This window comes from Gouania willdenowi, chromosome 16, assembly GCF_900634775.1.
Source record: "Gouania willdenowi chromosome 16, fGouWil2.1, whole genome shotgun sequence".
Lineage (NCBI taxonomy): Eukaryota > Metazoa > Chordata > Actinopteri > Blenniiformes > Gobiesocidae > Gouania > Gouania willdenowi.
This window is the reverse complement of record NC_041059.1, coordinates 17,856,377-17,878,266: the sequence shown is the minus strand read 5'-3', so window position 1 is coordinate 17,878,266 and position 21,890 is coordinate 17,856,377. Positions and strand designations below refer to the sequence as shown.

Here is a 21,890-nt window from a genome sequence, read left to right as displayed (position 1 = left end):
CAACACAGCATCGAGTGGCAGTCATTTTCACTCGGCTCAGGTTGAGGTTTTTACCTTTTATGTTGTCACCCACATGGCACAGTTAAAAAAAATTTTTATTTTATACTGATGCCTTTGTGGTAAATAAATTAAGGTACAATTGTGCAAGATCTCGATCGTCTTTTCTTCTTTAAGTTTATACATGAGATGTTTACTCTATGCAAGGGAACCATGGCAAGATTTATTAGCAAAAGTAAACGTGAAAGTACAGTAACTAGTAACTTTTAGTTTGAGTACGATTTAATTGAGCTATTTTTTACTTGTACTTGAGTATTTTATGTATGACTTACATGTACTTGTACTTAAGTACAATTTCAATCAAGTAACAGTACTTCTACTTGAGTACTTTTACTCCTTATGAAAGGACTCGTAGGGTACGTTAAAGCAATCAGTAGATGCCTCTGAGTAAGACTGACAGTTGGCAGTCAAAACATGTCAGGAGATCAAAGTAAACTGTAACGTAATTTTCCTGAAAAAAGTTCGTCTGATCAATGAAACCATAACCAATGATTTAAAAAAAGAAATTCACTAGCTGGAATTGTCATTGTTTACCATATAAACACTAATGGTAATGTGGTTAAACGATGAAATGGATTGGTTTGGATGTTGTCTTCTCATATGTGTTGATATATTTACAGTGTTTACCTGATTTACATTAAAATGCATTCAGAATGGAGTTAAATTGAGCGGATAAACAAATTATTATTTCCCTTCTATCGATCCAAAAGCGTCCAGTTAGTGTCAGGCAGGGTTGGGGTCAATTACATTTTTCAATTCCAATTACGTCTTCAATTATGCATGTTGAGTTACGACTCAATTATGATTACAGTGACCAGCATTCTTTCCAATTACAATGAAAATCAAAAGCACCACTGCTCTGTGATTAGGAAAGCCATCCTGATCACAGAAGATCCATCACACCCCCCTCTATCACTCTTTTCAGCTACTCACAATGACTGAGCCTTTAATAAATAAACCCATAAAACTTAAACTTCCTCTTGTGTTAGCGTTCTGTTAGCATCTCTTATGATAAAAGATCAGTTTAACCCATGTCTTAAATCAGCTGTAAAATACACACACAAAAATATTATCTATCTAAATAGTTTCTCATGTCTTGGTTACTTTGTTAGGCTGCCTAATCAATGAAAATATTGGTATTAATATTTTTGGTGTGGGCATCTGAGCCGTTTTTCAGTCAGTGTAGCCCTAGATTTATAAATGCATATTTTTTATGGTGAAATTATCTTAAAAAGAAGTAATAAGTAGAGGGAAAAAGTTGATCTGAAACACATTTGAATAATTATCAACTGCGTATGTGTGAGCCATAGAACTGTGACAAGGTTCCACATGTTTGTGTTTAATTAGATTATAATTATCTGAACTCAATTACAATTACAACAGGAGCAGATTCGTTCAACCACAATTGCAATTATAATGATTACGTCACACTCTCGGAAATCTCGCTCTCGTTCAGTTTTCATGCGAGAGTTCAAAGGTCAAGAGGGATAACAATGACTGCCAGGTCCAGGGTGTGAAAAGTTCAAACTGACCCTAACTCTGGTGTCACGTGATAGTGAAGCAGATCGGTGAGCTGTTGCTATTACTGAAGCTAACCAGCAGGGGGAGCGCTGCTCACTGTTTCCTTTACAGTGAACTTTGGCTCTTTAGTCTAGGAGTTAATTATTGCTTTAGTCCAGGACTCCACCTGGAATGTGGCCCGGATCTAAAAGGTGCAGTCATATGACTTCCAAGAGGTTGGGTGAGAGTTTCTGAACGAGGAAATGTTTTGAAACTAATCCAACCGGATTTACGATCTTAATCCTGCAGCTCCAGTTTCCACACTGTGGGTGAAAGGAACAGAGAATAGAGAGATAGATCCTAAGGAAACAGGAGGATGTTTCCTTTGCTGTAGGTCCACTGGGACTTTCACAATGGCTGCGGTCAGTCGTCCTGCTCTGTCCGCCTCACGGCTCACCTTACCCGGCATCATGGACACGGAGGGGAGGGTGGACGAATCCAGACTTAGGATGCACATCTTCAAAAACGGTCTGATCTATCTATCTATCTATCTATCTATCTATCTATCTATCTATCTATGTATGTATGTATGTATGTATGTATGTATGTATGTATGTATGTATGTATGTATGTATGTATGTATGTATGTATCTATGTATCTATCTATCTATCTATCTATCTATCTATCTATCTATCTATCTATCTATCTATCTATCGATCTATGTATCTATCTATCGATCTATGTATCTATCTATGTATCTATGTATGTATCTATCTATCTATCTATCTATCTATCTATCTATCGATCTATCGATCTATCGATCTATGTATCTATCTATCTATCTATCTATGTATGTATGTATCTATCTATCTATCGATCTATCGATCTATGTATCTATCTATCTATGTATCTATCTATGTATCTATGTATGTATCTATCTATCTGTCTATCTGTCTGTCTGTCTGTCTGTCTGTCTGTCTCAATTAAGTTCAAAACAGATTTATTGGCATGAGTAACAGGTTTACACTGTCAAAGCAAGTGTGACATAGAACGATGTACACACGAAAAGAATAAATATATATAAAAAAAAAAAACTACATTTATGCAACAAACAAAATATGCAAAAAAAACAAAAAACAAAACAAAACAATATTCATATATTTAATTGCAATAACAAAACATGCATTGCTGTCTTAAAAAGATTGCAGTTCTTGTAGTGTTGACCTTTGACAGCATGTGCAAAGTAAAAAAAAAAAAAAAAGCTACATTTGTGATGTGCAAAACAATAAAATACAATAGAATAAAAAGTGGAGTTCAACTATATATATAGATTGTAGAACAAAATTTACAATTATTATTATTATTATTATTATTATTATCATTATTATTATTATTTATATGTCTGTCTGTCTATCAATCTATCTGTTTATCTATCTACTATACCTATTTGCACAAAGTTGGGAGCATGACATTTTCTAAAATGCTTGCAATGCTAATTCAAGATGTTTCTTTACTGGAATAGAACCAGTGTTCATTTTGCACAGCAAATGTTGATTTAATTTTTGTTAACAGTTTTTACTTGAAGTTTTATACATAAATGCTGACATTATGCTGTCATTATTATGACACAACACCTGTCATTAGCATGAAAAAGGTTCATTACCCTAACCCCACTAGATCCCTCCACCTAACCCAAAAAATGCCAATATAGCTCCAAAGGTGTCATAATTTAGCAAACGACAGCCTTCATGACATATTATTCATGCTAATGTCAGATAACGACAGCGTAAGGTCAGCCTTATATATAAAACTTCAAGTAAACTGTTATCCATGTCTTTTGACTAGGGATGTAACGATTCACTCAACTCCCGATACGATTCGATTCACGATGCTGGGTTCACGATACGATTGATAAACTATTCAAAACAATGCAATTTAACTCAAAATAAATCTTGAATGAAATAAATAAAGGAATAATACAAATGAAAATGAAGCCTATTCATTTAAATTCTGGTTCTATAATAAACAATGCAAAACTGCATAATAGATCTTTTTCTTTTAAAAGTGCAACTGAAAATGTATTTTGTGCCTTAACAATTGGACTTAAAAAAAAAAAAAACGTCATTGCACTGATTTACGTCATATTTGTTTGGACCAGCAGAGGGCGCTGGTAACACAGTGGTCGGTTGGCATGCAGATATCTTGCAGTGAAGAAGAGAAGCTATGCTAGCAGACAGAGCTAATAGAAAAACGTGACTTTTACAGATATTCAAGTAATATTACAGATATTCTTTCGGTGCTTAAGGGGTAATGAATCATTTATTAACATATTTAAGAGTAGAAGGCAGCCAGACAGAAAGTATTAGCAGACTCCGCCCGCCGCCTACACTACACTACACTCTGCTGGTTAAAAAAAGTACTGCGATTCAATTTTCAGAAAATCGATATCAACCGTGATACCTATGAATCGATTTTTAACTGCCTTACGATTAATTGTTACATCCCTACTTTTGACTCAAATGCAATTTAGTTTAAGTCAAACTTTTTTCATCTGGACACTTTCAGTTTTGGTTTTAGTCCAGTTTTAGTCAACTAAATAATATTAATATTTTCTTTGGTTATATCTCTTACTGATATAGTTGAATAAAATGTAAATCATTAGAGTTTTTGCATTTTTAAATTCAATTACCATTGATTAACCTTAATATGGGATGGTATCACAGTAATGTTTGTGCTTTCCCACTTCCATATACAAAATCATCTTACCTCCTATTGGATCACTTACAGGCTTATCCCGCTTTCCTCCCAACAATAATAGTTTCGATTGGATACATTCTGAAAAATAAACTTATCGTCCCTTGTGAACACTATAGTTTAGTTTTAATTAGTTATGTTATCAACGGCGTTTGTCTGCCTGTCCGTCCGTCCGTCCATCTGTCTGTTAATGAGGATGTTTTTTTTTAGCAAGGATATCTGAAAAAGGTCCGAATGGATGTAAATTAAATTTGGTGAGCTGATAGATAACACCAAAAGAAAGAAGGAGTTTGATTTTGGAGATTAACCTGTAGATACAGTACCTCTAAACTTGACAGAGGTTTGCACTCTCTGAGTGCTCTGGTTTTGATATAGTTTTTTGTTCACAGGTATTTTTTTAAATTACTCATAGTCTCGTTATTGTCACTTAAGTCAACAGAATTAACCCTGGCTAGAACTAATCTGCCAATCCTTATTTACAGTATTCCACACCATTCACTGTAATACAGCCGCTGAGCCATGAAAATCTGTTACATAAAAAGCTTTTCATACACTGCTCATGTTAATCCATTGGTTGCATAAAGTCTGTGGCTAATTCTGCAGAAAGTTGACGATATCTGCACCTCAGCATCTGCTGATCTGTGACGTCATGGTGTCTTTCCTTTCTGTTGAAAAGTTGAGGGTTTGGTTTTGTTTCAACAGCTTTTTACACATCTAAGTGCTTGATTTAATTTCACACATCTGGGGCCTTGAAACACTGCTCCGTCCATCCGACCATTTGTCTGTTAGCTTATTAGTTTGTCAGTTTGCACGTGCAGTTTTGCCTGAAACATTGTTTTTGCTCCACATCACATTCAGGTAATACTGCAGATCAAAGAGAAACCTTTCAAAATAACATTACACACATTTTGATTGTGAAAACAATAGAGCAGAGAAGTCATTTGGACCGTTGGGTGCAGGGCTCAGCTCCTTTTAGTGATCATGCACAAACGACTGTGAAAACAGCATGAAATACAGATCTGATACCATCAGTCTGTGGCTTTTTAGACGTGTGTTTCCTAATGTGCAGGAAATGATATATTTTATTGATGTAAATGCTTAAAAAAATCCTTTTAGTATGTTGCATTTGGCTTTTTTATTGTTAAGACTGAGTAAGCTTGGATTAACTAATATGTAGGATATTATGCTAAAATAAAGGCTTAAAAACACAATTAATTCCAGTGGCGTGTTACTATAAGACATTCTGGATGTCACTCTTGCAATATTCTTTATTTAAAAAATGATACAGTTGTTGTGCAACAAAGGCCCTGAAGCAAAGCAGCCACAATGGGCCGCTGTGATGAGACAACACACGCCATTTATGGGGCTTGGAAGATCAAATCACATGAGGCTCAGTGGTTAAAGGAAAAGCAGGGCCAGAGGTAAAGAAGAGGCGACATCCTCAGTTCTTCTTCAACAGGGCTTTTCTGAAATGACCACATCTGAGCCTCAAAGAGGGAGCACATCATCACATGATCACAAACCATCACCCTGCTGAGCCACTTTTCCTCGGGAAAAACATCTCACCCAATCATCCATCTGTGAGCAGGAATGTAAAAAGGTCACGCTCTCTCTCATTGTGCTGCTGCAACCATTTTACATTTCTAAAAACCAAAGCAGAGAAACAAGAACCTGCTGCAGGCCAGGAAGTTGCATCCCTTAAACTCATACCTAAAGTGCACACTTAACTCAATTAGCTTAAATCAGGGTTGAGGTTAATTATAATTGTAATTGATAATTAATTACAATTATGATGCAATAATAATTGTAACTGCATTTGAAAAAATATGTTGCTGGTGTAATCCTAATTGAATTGTAATGGAGTTCAGATAATGAGTAGTTGACATAAACATTCTGTAAAAACTGTTATTTACAATGTGACAGTTACATGGCTTACACATATGTAGTTCATTCGTAGTGATGTATGCAGTGAATTTTACCTATGATCCTGTTCATAAATGATATATAATAATAATAATAAAGAATAATAATAATACTATGTAAGCAAGCACACAATAAAACATCTCATTCATAAATAAGTTTGGCAATGCTGAATGCATGGAGGCTCCTGACTACTGGTCAATTTATATTTTAGTTTCCAATGTTGTCACGCTGTTTTTAATATTTATTGACATACTCCCATGACAATCTGCATACCCCTTGGGGTACCCGTACCCCACCTTGGGAACCTAGGGTCTAGGGCATCTCTCCTTATACTGTCTGTAAATATGTAAATATCTCTCCTTGCCCCCGCCTGTAAATATGTATATACAGAATCTGTATCCTTTAGTCTTTATATATTATTTTTTCTATTTACATTTTTCTATTTATATTTCTATGTATATATAGCTTCTGTTACTGTATTGATTATTGTATCTTCATTGCACTGTTTTTCGGGTGTCTTTTGGGTTTTTCTGTGTGTTGCCTTCTGTCTGTTGTCTCTGATGTGAGCTATCATGACGGATCAATAAAGCTATTTATCCAACAATCAATAAAATGTGTTTCATATCAACTTTTCCCACTACCTGTTAGTTCTGTGTCTGTCTTGGTCCCACCCCAGGCGTGAGATGACTGGAAATGATAAATAAATCTATTAAGGAGCCACTAAATCCAAAAACCTTGGGGCCGGGACCCCATGTGGGTTCACCTGAAGTTTAAATGGGGTCACCTGAAATTTCTGAAAAATTCAAATAGATTTTTAAAAATGTTTTATTAATTTTTTATTTATTTATTTATTTTTTAATTAAAACAACATACAATCTGTATGTATATACTTTGTGAAATATAAATGCAGTCCAACTAAAATGCTGTTTAAAAAAAAAAAAAAAAATCTGAGCTAAAACAAATTCTAGGAAAAAAATGTCTTTGGGGTCACCAGAAATACTTGATATCAAAATGGGGTAACAATCCAAAAGAGGTTGGGAACCACCTCACTAAATACTGTTTTGAGATTCTTTAAAATGTGTGTTATCACTCATTTATTCTATCATTATAACATCTATAATTGTTTTTAAATAGTTTTCTAACCAAAATGTTGTAGTCGGACAAAGGGGGTACTTGGAATCAGAAATAGGGGTACTTGGGCCAAAAAAAAACTTTGAGAACCACTGCTCTTAGGGATCATTTTACCATTAAAAAAATTAACTGACAGAAAAAAGTAAGTATGCAATTTTTTTACAAAGCGCTTTTTGCAGATAAAATCACAAAGTGCTGTACAGAGCAGTGGAGAAATGAATACAACAGGTGCAACATCATAAAATAATAATAAAACATGAGTGCATTTAGATCACAGGAGCAGCATCATAAAAGGATAATAAAAATTAAAATCCAGTTAACTAAAAGCTTTTCTGAAAACAGTTTCTTGGAAAAAAAAGTCTCAGACGCCCACACCAAAAATATTAATACCTATATTTTCACAAATAAGGACGTCTAACAAGGTAGCTAATAGATGAGGAAAATAAATTGGATGATAGGTAATATTTTTGAATTTTGTGTATTTTACATTTAATTTAAGACATGGGCTAAAACTGAGCCGTTATCATAAGAGATGCTAACAGAACACAAGAGGAAGATTATGTTTTATAAGGTTATTTATTAAAGGCTCAGTAATTGTGTTTAAGTGTCATTGAACTTTAGTAATTGGGAACAAAATTGTAATTAGAAAAAATCATGATCACTGTAATGATAATTGAGTTGTAATTGAACATGAATATTTTAAAATGTAATTGACTCCAAGACTGGCTTAAATTGTTCCTTTTATGAAAAAAAAAACAAACAAACCAATAGTTCACATAGATTTGAGTTATTCTGATGCTTTTGTCATTGTCTTACAGGAGGCGTGTCTCCTGCTGAGCGTGGCCTCGCGTGGGGTTTCCTTTTTGGGATGTACCCATGCAGCTCCACTGCTTTAGAGCGCTCTCTGATACACCAGCAGCTGGTTGTACGTTACCAGGCCATGAAGAAAAAGTGGCAGCACTCTTACCCTTCAGCTGTGCACATTTACCTGAACGGCACTGATGGTAAACCTCAAACCACGCACTAAATCTAGTCCTAATAAGGCTAATCTAACACCACTGACAATCTTACAATAGACTTGTTTTATGTTATTTTCTATCTTTGTTTTCCATTTCTTTAGCTGAGTTGACAGCAGCAGTTCGTCACTTTGAGCAGAGGCAGATGCAGCAGCAGACCCAGGAACAGCCAGAGGAAAACCCAGAAAGAATGGCTTTCTTAGAGCTTCAGGCACAGGTCAGATCCACGGAACATAGGTTTTAGCTGTTTACAATTATGGCAAATATTGCTTGAGATGATGTAAAAAATCACATTACAAATTAGAGATGAAACAAACAAAAAAAAAATACAAAAAATAAATAGATAATAGAATTTACTCTGAAAATAGACTAAGACTACACAATTACATAATTTCATCAAAAGATGTGTGACAAATACCTTTTTTATTTATCCCTAAAGTCTTTTAAACTTATGCTTTTCCTTTTTTTCCTTTTTGTTTTCTTCACTGCTGTCTTCTTTGTTCTGTTTTGTATTTTTTTTGTTTTTTTTTTGTTTCTTGACTTATTTAATTAATGTATATGTTTTAAAATGCAGTGTATTTTTGAAGACGGTTGTCTGTATGATTTTTTTGTTGTTGTTGTTGTTGTTGATTATTGCAATAAAGTATTTAAAAAGCCTCAATCAGTCCATTTGATAACATAAATAACAAAGTATCAAGCAATCATTAAACATGTATTACATGGGATACTGTAATAGTTCAAATGTATTATTTTGGCACTTAATCAGTTTAAAAGATTCTGGATGTAAAACCCTGCTGTGCAGTCTCTGTGAATAATAAGAAGGATCTCATTTCCAAATCAAATCTTCTTTTTCACTCTGACATCCTTTGCTCTCCCAAATGTTCAGACTTTCTTTGTAAATATTACATTGACTCCATGTACAGTAGGTCGTGAATTCTAACTTTACGTAAAATCTTCTCAATTTTGATACATTTCCTACCTCTCATGCTTCTTCTTTTCTTTTCTTCTTCTTCATCAAACTCAATAATATTGTGTTACTCATTTAGAACATTGTCCCCCAGGTTTAGTTTAACCCAGTGTTTCTTAAATGGGGGTACGCAATCGCACTACTGGGGGTACTTGAGAGAGACAGAGAGGGGAAAATTAACAAATGAAAGCATTAAAAATATGGCGTTTTACAATGTTTATTTTTAGTTAAAAATGATAATCATAATAATGATGATGAAAATGATCTTGATTAGAACATGAACTGAATATACAAGGGTCAGTGTTGGTCACACACCATAAAAAGTGTAGAAATAAATCCATTCAGGAGGCGCTAAATAGTGTTTGATTCCACTTATTGACAATGAGATTTAAAAGGTGTGTTATCACTCATTCATCTGAGCAAACTGCTGTAGTTGGAAAAAGGGGGTACAGAAATAAGAGAAAAGGGGTACTTGAGCCAAAAAAGTAAAACACTGGTTTAACTTACTGATAACTGGTTGTTGTGATTGATGCTAGTTTTTAGATTTTGGTTAGCAATTATTAAAATGGGCATATTGAATATTTCTTTCCCTTTTTAGAGAAAGCAAAGTTTTCCTCTGACTCTAATCTCTCTCATTAGTGGTCTGAAATAAATGTCTTCACATGTGTACCCATTACACTGTTTACAGATATTATTTGAGCGAGTCACATTTGACCATGTGGAGCTGCAGGAAGCCATACGCATCATAGACAAGGATGTGCCTCGAACTGACAGAGACCTCCAATATTACAAGTGAGTTCTTATTACGCACTGTTCTTATTTATTTCCTTTGTTTTGCATCCCGTCCAATGGTGTGCACCTAAAACCGATAATATTTTGTGCGATAAACCCTTTAATTGAATACGTTTTATTACTAATATATTCTTTTAGGTGCACATTTATTTGAATGAATCTGAACAAAGGGTGTCTTTCCTGTCACAACTGATTTTTATTTATTTTTTTTGGCAATGAGAGCAGTTTCCACAGCTACACAACAGACTACTCTTGGATGTAGTTTTCACTGAAACCTATCTTTTGTTTCAATAACATCTATTTGACATTTTGTAAAACTGCACAAACAATGAACAGCATGAAATGAATAAATAAGATTACAATTCCAACAACTGTGTAATTGTTTACCTGCTTCATGTTACACAATAAAAGAGACATAATGTAAGTAACCTCACGCACCCCACGGGACAAAAGAGCTTGCTTATAATATTGTCTCCATGTATGCAGAAATGAAGGTCTGGGCAATCTGATGGTGTTGAGGGACATTCTCATCACTTATGCTGCTTTCCATCCAGGTAAACAGTCACAAGACATAGATGTTATTTTTTCTATATTTTTCTATTTTATTTCTTATCAAAGACTGAAGACTGCTTGTTTTGATTGTTAATATAGAGGTAAGCTACGCTCAGGGCATGAACGATCTGTGCAGTCGCTTCCTGGAGGTTCTCGACTGTGAGGTCGACACGTTTTGGAGCTTCTCTTGCTACATGGAGAAATTCTCCAAGGACTTCAGGGCTGATGGTCTCCACAGAAAGATAGGTGAGAGTGTCTGAGATTAAAATAGTAGTTCTTAAACCCCCAAATATTATTATTTTGTGGCTTTATTATTTATTATTATTACTTTATCATTGTTGTCATAAAATAATACAATATGTGGCTGCACATCTTATGTTTTTTATCAGTTTTGAGGAAGAATAATCACAATTTTTTTTTACCTTTTTCAATAAAGGTTACATTTTTGACAAAAAAAAAAAGGCACTCCTCAACACAGCAGAAAAAATGTGATTTAATAAGAGCAGCCTCACATCCCTTATAATCGTTGAGCTCCAAAGCACTTTGTCAGATCAGTCGGTGTTGGAATCTAAACGTGTGGGAAGTGAAAATAGATCCTGACATGTCAGAACTCAGAGGTTCACAACTGGTGGGTCAATACACAGAAAGTAGGCATCAAACGTTTTTTAAATGCTAATCCATGAAGGTATTTGTTCATCACAACGTCACTGTTACAAAGTTTGAAATAGAATGATTTATGTCGAGTTTATTGGAGTTTGTTGTCTTAGAGTTGGAGGCTGCCCTGCTGAAGGAGCTGGATCCTCTTCTTTATTCTCATTTAGCCAAAGACAGCCTGGAGAACTTCACATTCTGCCACAGGTAGATTCTTACTCATGATCCAACATCACAATCAACATCTGTCCATCTTCTATATCAGAGATGCATTAACACAGTCCTATAAATGTCTTTATTCAACATTACACAAACATGGGTCCAATGAATGAGAATCTCCTCACCCAGCTCTGAATATGCCAGTTTTATTGAGGAGGGTGACATTAAACATGTGGCTTTCTATGAAAAAAAAAAAACTGGAAACTAATCTTTTATGAACTAGATTTTGATCTCAAATTTGGGTGGGGAAAAACACAATTCTAACATTATTGTGCCCTAGTTTGCACTTCTATAGTATATGTAGAACTGGTAATAGACCAGGGATTCTCAAACTTTTTGGATCCAGGGATCCTTTACAGAAGAGAACATTTTTCAAGCATCCTTTATAATCCTGAATGTTAATTAAACACAATTTACTGCCCTAAATGCCATAGGAATGATGGTTTCAACTTAAAAGATCTTTGTAATAGGAATGAACTTAAAGAGCACTAATATTGTATTTAACATACAATGGGTTTAATGTAGGCAAGGCAAGGCAAATTTATTTGTATAGCGCATTTCATACACAAGGCAACTCAATGTGCTTTACATGATAAAACATTCAAAAGCTTAAAATCAATAAGAACATTTAAAATAATCAGTAATGTATGACCATTAAACTAAATATGTGCACATTTATTTGAAAAAAATGGAAGTACTTGTTTCCACATTTTTATAGCCATCACTTCACAGTGATACAGCAGTGTCCAGGATCAATATGCTGTACATGTAAAGGATGTTTGTTTTATTGTTACATTGGTCCCCATATAGCAAAACACTTTTTAAATGATACAACATAAATAATAGTTTTTTTCTATTATTATTTCATGGACCCCCAAGATACGGCTCAATGACCCCTGGGAGTCCTCGGACCTCATTTTAAGAACTACTGATTTACAGAGTGTGCAATGCACTGATAATATCCAAGCACTAAATGACAGATATCAGTCCATGCAGGATCTCTACCTAAACTGCCTTGATTTTGTGACTATTTTTTAATTTAGTGGAATTTTGTGTGGTTGTTTGAGTTGATATGTGGGATTTTATAGAAAAATGTCAAGTTCTTTTACATTTTCAGATTAAAAATTACAGTAGTCATGTGTTATAGGCATGAGGCGGGGAAAAAAAGCCCCTGCAAATATTGTGGAGTTTAATTGACTGTGGAGGGGCTAAGTTATGTAATATTATTTACACAATATTTATTGTTTTCTCAGTCATTTTTTACCTTCTCCTCTGGGGTGAATTAGATGCTGTAAAGGGCTGGACTTGTCCCACATCACACACTCACATTCTCTGCTTTAGTTAGAATACAGACTTCAATTAACCTAACACTGATTCAAAAGCACTTAAAGGCTTGAGTGCAAACCACAGCTGTCAGTGTGTCATTCATGCTGAACATGAATCTGATTATCTCTATCATCTTGCCTGATGCACATCGTTTCCCTCTAAGGTGGTTACTGTTGGGTTTCCAGAGGGAGTTTGAGCACAGTGATGCACTTCGATTGTTCGAGATCCTGAGCTGTGACCACTTGGAGCTCATCAGCCAACAAGTGGACCGAGCTCGCTACCAGGAGAGACTGGCACAGAAACACAGCACGGGTACGCTGCACAAATATAAAGGCTCCGCAAACAAAAACCCTTTGATGCTTTCTGCTGAGTGCAGCTTGTTTGTGCTTTGTTTTTGGTTTTATTTAGAAGAGGGTTCGGAGTCGGTGCTGCCACCCATCAACACTGACTTTACCTTTGAGCTCTTCATCTGTGCAGCCATTCTATTAGAGAACAGAGAGGCTTTACTGCAGTGCCAAGATGAAGTGCAGCTCATCCAGTTCATTAGCAGGTTTGTGTTCCTGTTCCCAATTATAGGTTGTCAGCGACCTACAACCACCAGTGCTGCACGTTATGAAGAAATGTACAGTTTTTAGCAAAGTGCATTATCTGAACATCATTTAAAGTATCTGAAATATTTATAAATCAACATTTGAAATATTGTTTTCCATAGAGGTTTTTCTTTTTTTTTTAATCTTTAATTATTGCAATAACAAAACATACGTTGTTGTCTTAAAAAAAATGCACTTCTTGTATATTTGACCTTTGGCAGCATGGGCAGACAAAGTAAAAAAACAAAACTGAAGTGATTAAAAAACAAAATATTCCTTAAAGGTTTTAATCAGGTGTTGTATAGGGAAGTAACAGGTCAGAATGATTGGTTGATCATGGACAAAACAGAGACGTTTCCAGGTCCGCCCTCCAAGTTTAACCTTAATGCTAATGCGAGTGTTAGTTAATGCTAATGCTAGCTAATGCAAATGCTAGTTCATGCTAAATTATACTAATGCTAGTTAATGCTAATGCTAGCTAATGTTAATGCTAATTCTAACTATTGCTAGTGCTAGTTTTGCTAGTTAATACTGATGCTAATTTATACTAATGCTTGCTCTTTGTGTCTTTGACTGCTGTAACATGTGAATTTCCCCACGGTAGGATAAAATCTATCTATCTATCTATCTATCTATCCATCTATCTATCTATGGCAGGGTTGTTATCAGCAGGAGTGAAACCTCCTTTGCTTCCCATTTTAGGGCATTTGTCTGTGTTGTAATTCCGTAACTTCTTTTAGCGGACTTTTAATTTCAAAATACCAAATCTAATTGAACAAGCCATAATAAATTGAGGGTCTTACTTAAGGTCTTTGAGCCACAAGTTGAGTGTGTGCAAAACAATTCTCTATTAATTGGATTTGTTAGACCTGTTATCAGTGCACAGCAATTTAGGCAACCACTGCTACACTAAAACACACATTTTACACACAATTCTATGAAAATTATCTGCAGGCTGATATAAACTGCACACATTATTAGTTATTTATATTATGTTCACAGGCTGCTATTAATGCACATATCTGGTGGACAATGCAGTAAGCACATGGAAGTATTTTTAAAATATCATGATCATTTCATAGTCCCAAACATTTACATTTAAGTGGGGTTTTTTTATAATCTGCAAAAGCTATTCAATATAAAAGTTGATTATTCCGCAAATAAAAATGGCCTCTGGTCTCGAGAGCAGATATACTGACAATTGATGTGATTTACACTTTTTGCAGACAATGATTGTGTGTTTAGCGTTGATGTGTTTCTAAATGTATCTTTTCTGTAGCCTTCAGGGAAAACTGAACCTGAACAGCACCCTGAAAAATGCAGAGCAGCACTTCTACAACTACTGTAAACGCTGCGCTTGGGACTATCTGAATGGCCACTGCAGGGCACACACGGACAAAGACGGGGACTTTTTTTATCAACTCAGAAATGTATTTGTTTTGAAATGATTATCTTTTTTTTTTTTTTTTAATTATCAGAGACCATTCACACATTCAGTATTTAGGATTAATTTTCTATAATAGAATGCCACTGAAAGTTAGCACTTTAAGTTTTTTCTCTAATTTTGTTTATTGTTGCATTTTTGAAACCCACTACTGACTCGTCACAATTACCTTCTCTCTGTTGAACTGTGAAGAATACTCAAAACATTACCTCAACATGTTTATTTCTGTTCTGGTGTTGCGCAATATTCCCCTGAATTCTACGTGGCATAAGCACTGAGATGTGGAGTGTTGCAATGGGTTAGAAGTGATGACTGATGTATTTATTACCAAGAAGTGAAGTAGAAGGAAGATTTTCACCACCAAAGACCTTTGAATGATAATAAATAAGTGTCGTCTGTAATGAGTTCATCTTTCAGTAAAAAAAGCCTCGAGAAAAATTGTCATGTTTTAGTAGAAATGCACGGATAAAATTGGACCACAAAACTGATCTATGAAGAGAATGAGTGATTTGAGAAATGACTAATAGGGGTTTCACCATGTTGTTCCAGAGAGTGAGTTTCCGCTCCTGGTTTAAACAAAATTAGTATCACTGATCTATGTTTTTCTTAATACCATGTATGAGATCATTTCTAAATTGTCTGTTCTTCCCCTTCTATAACGGTTCACTTCTACGCGCTTTATAGTGTTTATTAATGTAGGGGAAATCTGCCATAACTAGAAGCTTTACTTATTGGTACATTTTTTTCAGCACAGTTTGCTGAAAATTGAAGGCTCGCAAAAATGTCTCCAAACACACAAATTAAAAAAAGCAAAAAAAAAAAACATACAAATTGAGAGTAACATACACAAAAGGGAACCCAAAATACAAAATGACTCCAGAAATAAACAAACCCCCTCATTGTTTGTTTCCTGTAATAATGCTCAAATTGTGCATTTCGCTAAATGCTAACATGAATGTTAAAAATGTGGTCTTCGGAACAGACAATTTCATGTTTGTGGCCAAATGAGGGAGAGGGAAAAATAGCGTACTCCTCTGAGAGCAAGCAGGAAAAAAACAATAATAATTGCACTGACAATATATGTAGCCAAATATATTTTGTTATTGTAAAGTTATTGCAAGATTATCACAATTAAATATGTTGTATACAATGTCAGTGGTGTAATTTATGAATAGTGTTGTTGATAATATATTGAGAAAAACAAATACAACAATATTTTAAAATACTGCATTTGAGTTTTAAATTGTGTTTCTTTTTTCCACCAAGAGGGGTAAAAATAGACAGGCTTCTTTGAAAGAAATCCAGTCAATGTTAAGAAATATAGGCCCAGAACTTTCTTTGGTCACCTGACACCCTGATAGACTCTCCCAGCCTCAGGCTCTAAATACATCAGGGAGAGGAGACACTCGCCCTTTAGTCCACGGCCACGAGAGAGAGAAGGGGGTGCTGGAGAGGAGATCCAAATTTGGTGTTGATTTCTGGGCAAAAGCAAACCATCACTTAAACTCTGTAAAGTTTTCCAACATCTAACTGGACAAGGTAACCTCAATAGGAAGCGTTGTATTCAAGCCTGCTTCGTTGTTTGTCTTGCTTGACTTTGAAGTGTTTCTCAAATCAAGCCTTGCATGTATTTTTGCATGTCAAAATAAACCTGGATTCCTGAGGTGAAACGTCCTTTCACCAACTGTCCTGCAAACAAAACATTTTCTTGTGAAAAGTGTGAGCAGAGTTCCTCAGAATAGAGAACACTAATGTCAGCAATTTCTGCTGATTTACCCAACACATGACAAGTTGTAATTCAATAGTGTGTTCCTATTACAGCAGCTTTCATACATGTTGAAAACAATACAGTGTCTGATTTAAAGTGAAAGTTTGGCAACTAAATTTAATTGTCAGAAGACCACATGGATTTGAGTGATTATTTTCGATGCAATGCTTGATCTATCTTTAGACCAAATTATTTCCAAATGTAAAAGGCACATAATTCTACTGTAGATTTTTGCTCTGAATAAATGAGTTCCCTTCCTAATCTATAATCTGTAAACATCTCTGTGTATTATAGACTTTAAAATGAATAGACAAGCTCAAAAGTCTTTGAGCTTTGATTTTAATCCAAAGCCATTTCCATGTATTGTCAGTTAAACAGTGATACCTAATATAATGGCTATGTGCTATTTGGAGCCAGCTGTTGGAAAATAAACCAATGGCTTGTTGCTGCCGGATCATATCACCCTCTGATACCAAACTGAGACACTTAAAGTTGTGCTCCTGTGGGTGGAGAGAGCTGAATGGCACTGGGACGTGCTCATTTGGTCTTAAATATCAGAAGTCCGTTTAAGGCACTTTGCCATGAACAGCGCTCACTGGTGACTAGGATTCACGTGGCTAGCAAGCCTGGGAGTAAATATTAGGCATTGGCAGGCATACTGATAATATTTCAAGCAATTTAATGTCTGAAAGCACTTTCATCTACTTTTTTTTTTTAATTTAAAGAGCAACTGAACTCAGAGGTTTTGGTTGACGTGTGTCAAGGCTGAAAATAAAAAAAAAATCCTTGATTATGGGCAAGGCTTCTGGAGCAGTTAAGACACACCCAGTCTATACTGTAAAATAATCTATGCTATATACCTACTCAATACTCACTATACCTATACACAATTCTCTAAATCCAACCTACTCACCACAGATTGCAGAGTTGACAGGTGCTAGTTTTTATAGGGGAGCGGAGCCAACAGTGGTGGTTGATGAAGTAAGAAGCCATACAATACGTCTCAAACCGCAATCGTCACGTGCTCTGCTGTTGGTCTGCCATTTGCAGGCCACGCCCTTTTCCCCGCCCAGCTAAAGCAGGTGTAGCTGATCCTCCACTGATCAGCTGGCCTTCAAATGCCTGCTGGAGACCTCAGTAGACAGTGGCTTGTGAGCACTCATGGTCTGTCTGGTCAGCTTGAGTAATGCACCTGTGAGAGGAGGTTGTTTGTCTGTGGAACTTTTGATTTGTTGGGTTTATGTTGGTATGTGTCATTTTGTTGTAATAAATAAACACAACCTCATTTTATACCTGTTTCCTTGTCTTTTATACTGGTTTTGTAACTGTTCCTTTTCCATACTCCTGGACACCACCATAAGGAAAATAACAATAGCAAAACCAGGATTAAAAAAACAGCCAATGGTGAAATTTGATTGTAGTAGCTTGGTTTGAACCCATATAGGGCTGTCAACATATGTCAAATTGAAATACTTTCACTAAAATGTTGAGTTAGACAAGAATCAATCACACTACTTCATACCAAATACATTTGTTTTCAACAGAAAAAAGTTGTACTTTTAGTAAAAGTTTAGTTTCTCTTTAAGTGTGATTGTTATTGGTAGTACACAACATCAAGGTTGTGGAAATGTGCAAAGATTTGGAATACCACCTCACAATTTAAAATGTACTATTACAATATGAACCTTTGTTTTGTTAAGATGTCTAAAGGACCAGCTGTAGGCATTGATCTGGGAACCACTTATTCCTGTGTGGGCATCTTCCAACATGGCAAAGTGGAAATCATTGCCAATGACCAAGGAAACAGGACCACTCCCAGCTATGTGGCCTTCACGGACACAGAGAGACTGATTGGTGATGCAGCAAAAAACCAAGTGGCCATGAACCCCTCCAACACTGTATTTGGTAAGACAAGATTTACGCAAATGCATTAAAATAGAAGTCACGACACTATTTACAAACGGAATCAATCATTTTGATCATTCGGCACTGTCTTCCTCAGATGCTAAGCGTCTCATTGGTCGCAAGTTTGACGATGTCGTGGTGCAATCTGACATGAAGTACTGGCCCTTCAAAGTTATTAATGAGGACACCAAACCAAAAGTGGAGGTTGAATACAAGGGTGAGATCAAGACCTTCTATGCTGAGGAGATTTCCTCAATGGTTCTCACCAAAATGAAAGAGATCTCTGAAGCTTATCTTGGCAAGGTAGGATATTGTTTACATTTTATTAATGCTTTCACATGCTTTTACAGAAAGAAAAGCCATCTTTAGGTGTTATGGCTAAAGTACATTTAACACCTTTTAATGGACATGTATTCTTTCTGTTTTGTTGCAGACTGTGACAAACGCTGTCATTACGGTTCCTGCCTACTTCAATGACTCTCAGCGTCAGGCTACCAAAGACGCTGGAACCATCTCCGGGCTGAATGTGTTGCGAATCATTAATGAACCAACTGCTGCAGCCATTGCTTATGGCCTGGACAAAAAAGTAACATACCATTTAAAAGCACAAAATGTGGGTTTTTTTAAAAACATTTTTGTTCTTCTTTATATTGTAATCTTTCTTGTAGGTTGGTCAGGAGCGCAATGTTCTTATCTTTGACCTTGGAGGTGGCACCTTTGACGTGTCAATCTTGACTATTGAGGATGGCATCTTTGAGGTCAAGTCCACTGCAGGTGACACACACTTGGGTGGTGAAGACTTTGACAACCGCATGGTCAACCACTTCATTGCTGAGTTCAAGCGCAAGTTTAAAAAGGACATCAACAACAACAAAAGAGCAGTGCGTCGTTTGCGGACAGCATGTGAACGGGCCAAACGCACCCTCTCCAGCAGCACCCAGGCCAGCATTGAAATTGATTCACTCTTTGAAGGAAACGATTTCTACACCTCCATCACCAGGGCTCGTTTTGAAGAACTTAATGCTGACCTCTTCCGTGGAACCCTGGAGCCTGTGGAAAAGGCTTTGAGAGATGCTAAAATGGACAAATCCCAAGTCCATGACATTGTCCTTGTGGGTGGTTCAACACGTATCCCTAAGATTCAAAAGCTACTGCAGGATTTCTTCAATGGTCGTGACCTCAACAAAAGCATTAACCCTGATGAGGCTGTGGCCTACGGTGCAGGTAACTTACTATTCACAGTACGACATACGGCATATAAAAATAGCCCTGTGGTTTATCCAAAGTAAATAATTTATCCTCACCATTTAACTCACAGCTGTGCAGGCAGCCATCTTGGCTGGGGATAAGTCTGAAAATGTACAAGACCTGCTCCTGCTGGATGTGACACCTCTGTCTCTGGGAATTGAGACAGCTGGAGGTGTAATGACTGTCCTTATCAAAAGGAACACCACAATCCCCACCAAGCAAACTCAGACCTTTACCACATACTCTGACAACCAACCCGGTGTGCTCATTCAGGTAGATCTACTACTTTTACAGATGGACAAGTGTTTTTAAGCTGAGTCATCAAAATGCATGTGGATGAACCTTTTTAGGTTTTTGAAGGTGAGAGGGCCATGACCAAGGACAATAATATCCTTGGGAAGTTTGAACTGACAGGAATTCCTCCTGCTCCAAGAGGAGTCCCTCAAATTGAGGTGACTTTCGATATTGACGCCAATGGAATTCTCAATGTGTCCGCAGTAGATAAAAGCACAGGGAAGGAGAACAAGATCACCATCACTAATGACAAGGGTATAAATAAACTTAAGCACACAGATAAACGTTAAATCAATATTATAAGATTCACATCAATACATTTGTGCTTTACTTTTTCATAGGACGGTTAAGCAAGGAGGACATTGAGCGTATGGTGCAGGAGGCAGAGCAGTTCAAATCTGAAGATGAGGCTCAGAGAGAAAAAGTCACAGCAAAGAACTCTCTTGAGTCTCTTGCTTTTAACATGAAGAGCACAGTAGAAGATGAGAAGCTCCAAGACAAAATTAGCCCTGAGGACAAAAAGACAATTGTGGACAAGTGCAACGAAGTAATTGCCTGGCTGGACAGGAACCAGGTAAATATCCTTTGAGCATGGAGATATTTTAAAACACTCTTTCAATCACACTGTGGAAACAAAGTGCTTGTATTAGGGACAATATGAGGCACATTCTCACTTCAGCGGAGTATAGCAGAGGAATACGTGAGAACGGAAGGATTTATCTGTTTGTTTTCCATATGATTAGATAATGTCCCCAGTAGTTGTATAAGCCAAAGTCAGTCCAACTAATTTTAGTTCAATGGCCACAAATTGACTTCACAACAGCCAGACCTAAAATATTTGCTTTTTTTTTTTTCAGGAAATATCAGCAGATTCAACAACACTGGAATCCTACTTCATCACATAATTTAACATTTATTAGTAAAGCATTGTGAACTCTAGATTAATGCCTTGAAAGTGAAATTATTAGTTTTTGAGACACCGTGGAGGGTTCAGTCGAGCCCTTCTGTTACAAATAATAAACACAAAGCAAAAATATCTGGTTATGCACGGGAAGAAAAAAAAAGAAGTTGACAATTTAGAAGTGTTAGTCAAATGCTGGTCTACACCAAGAGCCTCTCTATCGTTTCAATATATTTGAGGTGTAACTCTGCTTCTTTTGTTCCAAAGACTGCTGAGAAGGAAGAATATGATCATCAACAGAAGGAACTGGAGAAGGTGTGCAACCCCATCATCTCCAAGCTTTACCAGGGTGGTATGCCTGGAGGAATGCCAGGAGGAATGCCCGGTGGAATGCCCGGTGAAATGCCAGGAGGAGCTGGTGGTTCATCATCTGGCCCAACCATTGAAGAGGTCGATTGAAAGCTGCGGCGGTGCCATAAACTTATTTATCCACATACACTCATACAGCTTTTTATTTACTCAGATTAAAACAAATAGCCCTGAATCATGTTGATTTCTGCTTCATTCTCCATGTAATGCATGCAGTTCAGAAAGAGATACTTTCACAACTGTCATATTCAAAAATATGTCAATCAATAAAGGTCATTGTTGAAATTCTAATCTATTTTGCGTTTTATTGTGGGATATTTTCTTTCCAAGCTTTTAATGAATTGGCTACACTTCACAGTCATGAGCGAAGTCAACATCATAGCTCTCCTATTTTAAACCAGTTTGTGCATAAAAACAAGGTATAACTTGACTCTGCTTTTGCATTTAGGAATAAACACTAAAGGGAGAAAGCAGGGTCCATG

At 36.2% G+C, this 21,890-nt stretch overlaps 2 protein-coding genes across 2 annotated transcripts; both read left to right on the top strand.

Annotated features, from left to right (window-relative positions):
* The first annotated feature begins 1,725 nt into the window (after positions 1-1,725).
* LOC114477690 (TBC1 domain family member 15) lies at positions 1,726-15,710 on the top strand. Its single transcript, XM_028470185.1, has 10 exons — positions 1,726-2,085; positions 8,185-8,370; positions 8,487-8,599; positions 10,038-10,141; positions 10,628-10,695; positions 10,793-10,939; positions 11,461-11,551; positions 13,053-13,201; positions 13,298-13,439; positions 14,759-15,710. Exons 1-10 carry the CDS (start codon positions 1,971-1,973, stop codon positions 14,925-14,927), a joined length of 1,284 nt encoding a protein of 427 aa, XP_028325986.1. The 5' UTR covers positions 1,726-1,970; the 3' UTR covers positions 14,928-15,710.
* Positions 15,711-16,302: 592 nt separating this feature from the next.
* LOC114477675 (heat shock cognate 71 kDa protein-like) lies at positions 16,303-21,625 on the top strand. Its single transcript, XM_028470148.1, has 9 exons — positions 16,303-16,462; positions 18,392-18,596; positions 18,694-18,899; positions 19,030-19,182; positions 19,265-19,820; positions 19,915-20,117; positions 20,195-20,393; positions 20,480-20,712; positions 21,307-21,625. Exons 2-9 carry the CDS (start codon positions 18,392-18,394, stop codon positions 21,496-21,498), a joined length of 1,947 nt encoding a protein of 648 aa, XP_028325949.1. The 5' UTR covers positions 16,303-16,462; the 3' UTR covers positions 21,499-21,625.
* Positions 21,626-21,890: the final 265 nt, after the last annotated feature.